Source organism: Hippoglossus hippoglossus, chromosome 9, assembly GCF_009819705.1.
Source record: "Hippoglossus hippoglossus isolate fHipHip1 chromosome 9, fHipHip1.pri, whole genome shotgun sequence".
Taxonomy (NCBI): Eukaryota; Metazoa; Chordata; class Actinopteri; order Pleuronectiformes; family Pleuronectidae; genus Hippoglossus; species Hippoglossus hippoglossus.
This window is the reverse complement of record NC_047159.1, coordinates 27,190,911-27,201,619: the sequence shown is the minus strand read 5'-3', so window position 1 is coordinate 27,201,619 and position 10,709 is coordinate 27,190,911. Positions and strand designations below refer to the sequence as shown.

Below are 10,709 nucleotides of genomic sequence, written 5' to 3'. Positions count from 1 at the left end.
GTATTTGTGTGGGATGAAGAGTGAGTGGCATAAGCAAATCTACTACGACTAAAATCTGAAGTAAATTCTAATGGAAGTCACACTCGGGAAGAAATCAGAAGAAGATAATGGAATGAAGTAAGTTTGGTTTTCACAATAAGTCCTAGGAAGCTCAATTCACAGTTCTACAAACTATGGTTATTTCACCCACTCATTCACTACCTCACTGTTTTGGGACATCTATGTAGAAGACTATCAGACATTTTGGACACAGCCTTTATGTGGCTGTAAATGATTCAACATGACCACATTAAACATCTCTTCATTTAGGCTATTTTGTCAGTGTAAAGATCATTATCACGTTTAGTTTACGTTTTCCATGTCTACTTTTTGATTTGTTATTTTACTCTTCTATGTCTGTCTTATAATGCTGGACATGTCACAGGCACTCTTGTTGATTTGTTTTCACCACTATTTCAGATTGTATCCATTTGTGGTGTGTATACTCACACACAGCAACTTACACAGAAATAATAGAAGAGAATAGAGGGAATGATAATAACAACAGAGGTTCCCTGGATACACAATAAATAATTAAAGATAGATCCTCAGTGGGACGGTGAGTCAGATTCATCTCAATTTTAGTTCCAGTCTGATGAAATTGCTTACTAATGGGACCCATTAAATCTAATAATCAAAGATAAATTAGACATAAGGTAAAGATATTTATACTTTGTGCGCGATTTGAAACAGTATCAGTTGATGTGCTCCCACCAACCTGCTATCAAATATTTTCCTGTCATTGTGGTAAAAATAGATCTCATTACATTCACAGCCATGTTTCCTGCAGTCAGTGGTAAGTCGGTCTAAGGCTCATGTCCTCTGTCTTTGCCAAGTTTATTAAAAGAGCAATATTAGTTGGCTGAACTCCAAATAGCATTTTGATCTGTCATAACATTGTGTCGGTCCTGACAACACATCTAATACAGATCTAATACAGTCTAATCTGACATGTGACACAAGCATCGGCGTTTGAATGAGCTCCACAACTGTTGCATGGGTTGTTGATGTGTGACCCAGACTCATCCCACCCTGCCCTCATCCTTTTTCCATCAACCACTCTGATGCCCACCCACCCACCCACCAAGATGGTCCTGAGCAAAACAACTTAATCTATCTCATTCCAATGTTTTCTCCCCCCCGACTCTTGCGTTGGCGTGCAGCAGATCCAGCATCATTACCGCTGTTGGTCCAGGCCAACGGTGCCATCACCGCTGCCCTCACTGTAATGTGTTGTAATTTCATTGTGAGCTCATTCTTTTCTGAATGACTAATAGTTTATATGTACCACTCATTAATTTTAGTCCACCACTTTGCTCCAGACTGAAATATCTCATCAAGTATTAACTTTCCATGAGCTATATTTGATGCCCGGAGTATAAATCCTCATAGTCTGTTGCTCTAGCACCACCATGGGGTTCCCCCTAGCTCTTGCACATAGATGATAATTTGAAGCTGCTATTTCTAACGTTGATTATTATAATCACTCCATGTGACTGTGTAGTTTTCTTTCTCTGATGCACCTGCAGTATCGGCTCGGAAGATTTTTACATATTTCATGTCCTTTTTTCATCATTCCATGTCACATGAGATTTTCATTTTATTTTGTTCACCCCCTGCATTGAACAGTGTGGACTGTCTTGTACAGCATCAGACAAAGATACATTTCCATTGTAATGTAGTTCACTGATCATGCAGAATGTTAAACCCTTGGGTCATTGTTTTCATCTGAACAATATATTTACCCCTTAATGCATTAGGGGAAAATAATGTCTCTGTCATGCTCCACTTTGTCATTAAACACCCTTCGTCCTAAACAGTTCCCCCCCCCAGACAACACATACACACAGGACAATTAAATATAATCCATCTGCTTTACTCTCTTTCAGTATTTACACGTGACCATTTTACAGCAATATTACTCTAGATTTATGGCATTTTCACCATTGCTTACCTATCAAAAATATACAAAAATAAAATTGCATCTGTTTCTTCCTATTTCACAGCTGGTATCAGTCCATGTCTTTTGCTGCGTGTTAGGAAGAGGTATGTGATTTCCTGTTCCGCTTCGCTCGACGTGTGGACGGAAATCGGATGAACTCAAAGTGTTTGCTTTGGTCCGTGTTGGGGAAGGGAGGCGGGCCCGTGTGTAGCCTCTTGATGAAATGGACCTCTCTCTGGTTCTGCCTCGTCCTGGAGGCTTTAATGGGCCTCCCTTTCCTGGTGAAGGCCACATACCAGCCCTCATACTTGGCATTCTGGAACGCCGTGTAATTGTTCTCCAGCACTATCTCCGTGAAGATACAATCCCTGCTCCGGCCATTGGGCTGCATGAGGAGAGAGAATGGTTCCTTATGTTAAACTTGGACAGACTCGCAAAGCATGAAACACATATCTTTTGTTTGTTCATATACACATCAAACAAAAGGATCACTGACTATAAATAACTATATTACCAAAGTCATATGATCTATAATAAGCCAATGGTCAATTCAGACAGTTTTCCTTCATATTAAAGCCTTGTCACAATCTGTGTAATGTTTGAGAGAGTATATATCGTATTCTTCCTTCGTCCTTTTTTGACTAATATCTACCAATAAATATGAACCTATAACAAGCAGTCAGTTTGTGTAGTACACTGGCTCAGAGCAAAGGTATAAAGCTCACAAATTCAAACATTATATATATTACTTCTTTCAACAATTTGGTTCATAATTCTGGTGCAAAATCACAACATTAGCTGCTTTTACATATTGAACAACAAGGTCGGTGTGTCAGGCTAGTGTTTTCTTTATGCTAAGCTAAGCTAACAGGCTGCTGTACCTCATATCTAATATACAGACCTGAGAGTGGTATCGATCTCCTCGTTTAACTTGTAATTTCAGTTAACTTCTGTTAAGTAATAAAATATGAATCCAAAGATAACTAACTTTATGTGCTGCAGTTGTTTTATGAAATGTCGATAACACGCAACCTTTGTGAAAAGGTACGGTTGCAGAAAAAGTGTGACGGCCACATGTCAGTGGTTTGTTGTCGTGAACACTCATCTTAGCCAATCAAAGAAAACAGTAATTTCCTCTTGACTTGTGTTCTGTGTCGTGTTTGCACTTTCTAACAGACATTCGAGCAGCCGCGCCTTCAACACCCCTCAACCAAGAGGAGAAATAGGTTTGTAAGTTTTCGTGTCAGCCAGATATGTGGACCCATCTTTTCCATTTCCATGAAGGAAATGGAGAGTTGACTTATGACCAAACACACAGGCAGTGCATGATGGGCTTGTACTTTCCCCTCAATGCTGTCAGCTGTGGCTCTAAGATGGAGCGACTATCCCTCACTTCTCCGAGGATTCCTATTTTCCCATCACATCATGTCCTGGGGTGACTGACATGTTATGACACTACACTGACAATGGACTGAGGCTTTCATATCGGAGCTGCAGTGTGTATTTTAGTGGATGTGAGATCTGATAAACTGACGCCGAGCACAGATTATATGTCTTCTAAAGAGGAACTAGCTCTTGAATGGATTAAGACAAGTGAGTCATGTCTGTGTTCTTTGGCTGGAATTGTAAGAAACACTGATCATACTGTGTTTACATCCTCTGTCTACATTGTATCTGCTTGGCAAAGTGTGAAACTTTTACAATAAATGCCACAAGTGTTTTCAAAGATGGTTCAGATTATTTGATACAATTCTTGCTTGCAACAATAGAATTTGGCCATTTAATATTATCATACTATAACATTGTAATTACTTTATTTTAACTTTATTTTATCACAGCAATGATTCCAGACTGATCCATGCTAACTAACATCAAAGTTAACTTTGTCTGTCAAGTAAAAAAGATAACGGAATATATATTGTACCTTTCCAACAAGTTTACCCTTCCGGTTCATGCAGAGGTAGCGCCCACTTTCTGCTCCTCTTATCCTCACGCGACTGCCAAACGTGTCCGTCTCAACAAACAGGCGAGCTGCCAGAAAAAGAATAGAAAGTCAAGTTACACCAGAATCCATGACATCATTTTCTTTTAATTATCAGTTTGTCATTTCAAGAGTTCCATGTATTATCCAAAACCCAAAATACACAGTGATACATGCAGTTCCACTGATGAATAAACAGAATTCTGACAGTAGGCTCGAATCTTTTTTTGTGGACACTAATGCTCCAATGTGAAGATCCACAATTTGATACTTTAGTGCAACGTGTCAGACATAAACCATGTTTCAGGTCTGTTGTTTGTTCATTTAAGCTTATTTGAGCATTTGAGGGTCTGTAAAGCTGTTACTGGTTGTGTTACCTGTTAGTAGATGACATTTACTTGTTATGCTTGTTATCACCTTGTATATTAAATTGTTATCACTAGACAATAGCTCTGCTGGGCTGAAACCAACAGTATCGCCCTGCTTTGGGAATGCAGGTAACCCTCCTCAATTTAACTCTATGCTGAAAGACTAAACAAATCATCAGTGAGCGAATGACTGAACATTAAAGAGTTGTATTGGCAGCAGAATATACATTCTCAACTGAATCTGTCCTGCAGTTAATTACAGTCATTGGGCATTACAACAGCCTTGTGTATTGGGGCTATGGAGACAAAGGACTTGCCCTAATCAGCCGCTAATTCGCCAGACGATGGATTCATGGATACAGCAGGGAGGCTGAATTAACATATAGGCCTGAAAACACCTCACAGAGGGACACGCAGGTAGGAGGTGAAACTGCTGGTTGTGCCTGAGGACATCAGTCCCCAGCAGAGGCTTTGTGCCCAGTGTCAGGGACCGAAACATGACATTTGATCCTTTCTCTAAAGAAACTTTAAACATTTCTATGTTTGTCTTTTATCGCATGACCCATTTTTGTGTACCAAATGTGTTTCAAAAATCACAATCTTTGAAAAGCCTAGACTCTAAACATGCAACAGGTTTCACTGCAGATTTGAAGTTGCCAATATGCAGTTTATAAAAGATAAATACCAGTCCAGACTAGCCTCATTTGTGCCTCTCAGTCACAGAGCTAAGCATCTGACTCTCTGAAAAATAATTAAATTCTTTTAAATTCTCTGAAGGCCGACACATGACGAACACAAATCCCCAGCGGACTCATCTAACACTAGATGAAAAAAGATTCAGTTTGTTGCATGATAAAAAAAGATTTGCATGGTGTGACCACATTTCCAACCCCAGACAAAGATGGTGGCTGCAATGACAAAGCATATTGTGGTACAACATGAATCAAAGTGTAAAAATCTACTAGAAATATATGTTGATGTTACCTACCAATAGAATTTCACTAAAAATGAAGTACAAAGAATGATTAATTCCCATCTGATTTCAACGAGAAAAAAGAGGTTACAAATATATTTCGGCTATGTACTAATTTTCCATGCAGAAGTTCTTGAGGATTTGTGGAAATTTCCTCAGATTAATTGCCTTTAAACGTCATCTGTGTTTTTCAGAGACCAGTGGTACATTTTCTTATTATTCAGAAAATTGGATGCTTAGCTCAATGCCATGGTGGAGGATGGGAATTGTCCAAACCTGCTTTAGCTACCATTAAAAGACAGTCTAATTGTGTTCTCCACCGTGCAGACCTCCAGTGGCGAATGCCTCTAATGAAAATATTGCTGAAGGATCATCTCTGTTAATAAGTACAGCTCCGTGGCAAAAGCCACAACCACAGCCACATGTGTTGCAGGGCCAGCAGCGGGCCTCGGGTCAGCTCTTACCGTACATGTTTCCATCCTCAGCGGTAGCGGTGACCCGTTTGCCCTGAATCTGGACGTGCTTCCCGCTGGTGCGGCTGTAGAGCTGGTACACCCTGATCTGTCTGCGGCTCAGCTGGTCCGTCACTGCGCCCTGCGTCCTCACATACTGCTTAAAATTAGGAGACGGGTGATTCTCCCCCTTTTCATGTACAGGGAAAAATAAAATATATAATTTTTTTTTCTGTCTAATCTGAGATAAATGAGTATATAGCCAATTTTACAAGACAGGGTGTACGAAGGGGAATCTCCCCATCAGACACATAACGTTAACAATATCTGCTACACAATGAGGTATTCACAAGTAAGTTATCACAACTTAAAACAAACTTTCTTTTCCATTCCAATTATTTTTTTTAATCTTACTTTAGAAGATAACTTTTAATAGTGTCATTCAGAATTTAGTTCTTACCTGAGCTTGGCACCACAGCACGAAAAAATGAAATGATCTGCAGGGGCAAGAGAACATGGAGAGTTGTTATTATATTTGAGTAAATAAAAAAAATCACAGTATTTCATTCTACAGCTTTATCCGACGACTTACATGTAAATACAGCGCTGGTTTATTCCATACATCCTCCTTCTTATTTCACCCGACAAGAGAGGAGGCAGATAGTCCAAGTTGGATGCGGTGCGTAAATCCAGCGGTGCTGCCACACTGTTGCGTATGCACTTGTGACCTGTCCATCCACACCAACAGAGCCTCTGGTAGAACCACCGCGGAGTTATGTCCCTTCACATGCAGGCCATCAAACCCCCTGGTCCAGCTGACTGGGTGGCGAAGAGCTCCTCAACAGATCCGCGCTGCGCATCACACCCGGGTACATCCATTATAAAACAGAAAGCCTGCGCATCACTGGGGGGTTCAAACGTGAGCGCTTCCCGGCTCTGTGCAGCTCTGCTCCGGTTAATTCCAGGTTTTGAAAAGCCCTCTGCCTCTCCGGGATCAGGCTGCTCACTGGTTAAATGTTGAGAGGCAAAGTCCCTCCCTGAAATCTTCCTTCGGTGGGTGGGCACAGCACCAAGACCCCTAACGATGATTTAATAGCCCAGGGAAACGCAGATGTGCAGTACAAGAGAAATTATTCACATTCATGTTTTGCTACAAAGAGACTTATCTCCACTCTCATCTTCTTCAGCTCAACTGCAAAAGAAAACGAAACGGTTGTGGAAGTTTTGGTTCAATATTTCATTCAGTCTGCTTTTAAGGTAGCCTTGATCATTACTGTAGCATTGTATTTAAAAGTGAGAGGCCTAATCGCACCTTATGGGTGTGGCAATTAGGTGTTAAAGAGGGCACAGCCCCCCACTCCCACCACAAATTCCCTTTTATCTCTGTGTTGACTGGTCACACTTCAAGCTCATGTAAATGAGCCAAAACAAACCATTTAGACAAAAAGTTTCATGTCTAGATAATAAGCAATCCACATCGCGAGATACTGAAGGATTCTGTCTTTTCCTCTTCCCCTGAAAGCAATGAAGTTAACGATAAGAGAAGAGAAGACAAGTCCTGCTCTGACTCCAGAACTGCAGGATCCAGATCTGACAACACTCTATTATTATTATTATTATTATTATTATTATTGTTATTATTATTGTTAATATTATTATTACCGGTGCTGCAATCATTGATAACATAATTATATCTATAAATATCACTCTAATCATTATTGTTACTATAACAACCAGTCTGACAGATCTTAAATATGACGGTGACACAACTATTCCTGGTCTCTCTCTTCTCTCCCCTCTTTTCCACCCACCTTCTCCTCTCTTCCCCATTTTCCTCTGCTCACCCCAACCGGTCGAGGCAGATGGCCGCCCACACTGCCGCCAAGTCTGGTTCTGCTCGAGGTTTCTTCTTGCTAATTAGGGAGTTTATTCTCTCCACAGTCGCTAAAGTGCTGGTTCATTGTGGGAACTGTTGGGTTTCTCTAAAATTGTAAGGTCTCGGCCTTCTATGTAAAGTGCCTTGAGATAATGTTTGTTAAAATTACGAATTGAATATAATGTATTAGTATCTGAGTCCAGATGAAACATTCCTTGTGTCCATGGACAACAGTGTAACATGAAGCTTCAAGTGCCTTCACTTGTTGCCCTTCTCACGTTCTCTTGACCCCTCATCACCCCAGTCTGGGGCACTAAAGTGATAAAATGCAGCAGTCATCTCTGACACACAGATTTTTCAGACTTAAGCTGACAGCAGTGACTGGTTTCTCTTGGTGATCTCACTTCTTACTGTATAAGACACAGTTAACATCAGCTCGTCTCCTCTGGTAATACAACATTCAATATTAATATTGCCAGGAACCTAAACAGACATGTGAGTAATGAGTGCTGAGAGAAGCTTTTAATGATGCAGTGGTATGATCCATGTTCCAGTAAGTGTGTGGCAGCTTGATCGAAAAATCATCAGCCTCATGATGTCATATTCCCTGTCATCTGGAAAACATGCAATCAAATACAAAAACAAAAATCATCAGAAATTAATCGTTAAAGCAGAGAACAGAAATGTAAGTAAAATAGTATATGTCAATGGATGGTGACCCTCAGGCCCACAAGCCAATGTATAAAGACAAGACAGCAACTTAGTAATAGAAACATATAATCATGACATCGGTTATTTTTTTTGTGCAATAACAAAAATAACAATCCCTTTGGACTGGATCAGGTCAGGTCACAGTCAGGGTGAAGGAAGAACACGGAGCTGTTACAGGTCATCACTGATGACAGCTGATCACATCATGATAATTGTCATTAAAAGAAAAGTAGATTTGGAGTGTTGCTCTTTTCAAGAAAAAATTGAATAAATCAATGTTTCTAGTTTGCGGCAACTTGCTCTCTCTATGATCAAAAACAAACAAAGGTGAGGATTTCTTGCAAGTTGTTTTGGCGACAACCAGTTGTGATTTACATCATCATCATCATCACTATCATCTGACATCAGCTGCCTCATCAAAGAGAAGCAGTTCCAGCAATTGCATAAGAGAGGTTAGTGCTATATATGTGCTGAATAATTTAGTATGTCCCTTCAAAGGCTGGGATAAAAGGTGAAATGGAACTTGATAGCATGAAGGTTCCTCACCCGAGACCTGCATTCACTGTTGCTTTGTTGTGAGTTTCATTCCCACATTGTGCTACAGCCAATACATGTTGAAAAGCTATAAAGCTGTCTACTCTCCTCCTGGACACAATGTATTTCAAATTTATTCTGGTATAAAGTTGATATGTAGTATAAACTCTTGTTAAATTCTGACATCTAATAGATACTGTAGACTTGATGTCTTGATAGCATGGTGACAACATTGTTACCTTTATCTTCTTACATTAGCTGATTGGTCTTCTCCCTCCTAACTAATCCACATACATCTAACTGATCCTCATATAGTTTATATAGTGATAAGCTGTGACTCAATGGTAAGAGGTCAAATTCTTCTAAATGTCAAAAGCTGGCTGTGTAGGATTACCTCTTCAGCATGTGGTGACGGCCGCTAACAAGGATACCATTTTATTTGACAGTAGGGTTGCAGAATACTTTTGCAGTAGCTGCTGTCATCACTGCGGAGTTCACAGATCTCTGGCTACGCTCTGTTGTCAGCAAGATGTTTAGGCAATGGGATGTAGAAGGAAGAAAAAAGGGAGATAGGGCCTCACGAAATGCCACTCGTCAAACTTTCCTACTGCCAACTTAAAAGCACATAAACACACCGTCAGAACCTATGATATGTTAATAAGTCGGAGTAGAAGAGGAAGACACAATCATCATTTATTCTTTTGCGTGTGAATATTTTACTATAGCCCTTTGGTGACTGTCAGACAACTACATGACAGTTCAGACTAAATTACATGAAAGACCCAAAATAAAAAAAGACACATCTGAAGCAGCTTTCAGACATGCACTGAACTCCGGATATATCGTCTGACATTATCTAGAGGGGCTGTATGTGAGAACACAAATGTCAGTTGCTACAGACATTCTCCGAAACCTTTCCTGCAAGCCCCTTGGTAAAAATTCTGGAAAATCTCCAAATGAGCCGATGTGAGAATACAGCAGGAGATTATCCTGGGGATTCACTTTGAGTGATTGGGTGTGTTGATTTCAGACACGCAATGGATGCAAACAAAAGAATACAAATATTTCAGAATGTAAAAGAGATGTGATACATGTAGTCAACACCAAAGCAGACGACAACTTGGAAAGACAATGCCATTCAAGGGCTTTTGGTGATACAGGCCAACGCCGGTGTTGATGTGCTGTAAACTAAAACATGTGATCTCTGCAGCAGTCCTGCCTCCTGCATGCGCTACTCAGGCGCCACTCCTCATCTGAATGTTCCGGAGATCTTTCTGTTGATAGGTTAACGCGTCCAATCTCCTTCTCTCAACCTCCTGCTGCGTTCTTCATTTATGAAAGACAAACTCCGGACAAAGTCCCGACCCCATTGTACAGACATTCTCTGGGCTTCATGTCTGAAAACAACGTGATACAACGCTTTTCTCTCTGGGTTCCTGCTTTCTTCCATAGTCCGATCGGGTCAATTGGAGACTGGAACCACTCATTGTTTTACATCCATTCCTTCAAATTTGAATATGCCACTCAATACATTGAGAGGAATCCTGATCAGTTCCTTCCGTAATGCCATATTTGAGAAACCCATGATAGCCACTCATTTCCATCATTGTGATGTCCCTACTCAGACATCATGAACATAGATCCAGTGGCTTCAAATTTGCTGTGGATATTCATGATCCACAGAGGACAAATCCCAACACTTTCATATATGCATGATTTTTGTTTATGTACCCACAGCGTATAGGGATATAGAAATGGGATATGGCTAAAGGGAAATGTCTCCTCAGACAGCTTGAGCAGAACAGAGAATCAGTCTAACACTCTTCAATTTGA

At 40.4% G+C, this 10,709-nt stretch overlaps 1 protein-coding gene across 2 annotated transcripts; it reads right to left on the bottom strand.

Annotated features, from left to right (window-relative positions):
* Nucleotides 1-1,964: 1,964 nt before the first annotated feature.
* Nucleotides 1,965-6,811, bottom strand: fgf17 (fibroblast growth factor 17). 2 transcript variants are annotated; one of them, XM_034595872.1, is made up of 5 exons: nt 6,348-6,811; nt 6,216-6,252; nt 5,768-5,945; nt 3,906-4,012; nt 1,965-2,366 (listed from the first exon to the last, which is right to left on the bottom strand). In XM_034595872.1, the coding sequence occupies exons 1-5, from the start codon at nt 6,377-6,379 to the stop codon at nt 2,076-2,078; spliced, it is 645 nt and encodes a 214-aa protein (XP_034451763.1). In that variant the 5' UTR covers nt 6,380-6,811; the 3' UTR covers nt 1,965-2,075. The 2 variants fall into 2 exon arrangements, with proteins under 2 accessions (XP_034451763.1, XP_034451764.1); XM_034595873.1 differs by having other exon boundaries at nt 5,768-5,915.
* Nucleotides 6,812-10,709: the final 3,898 nt, after the last annotated feature.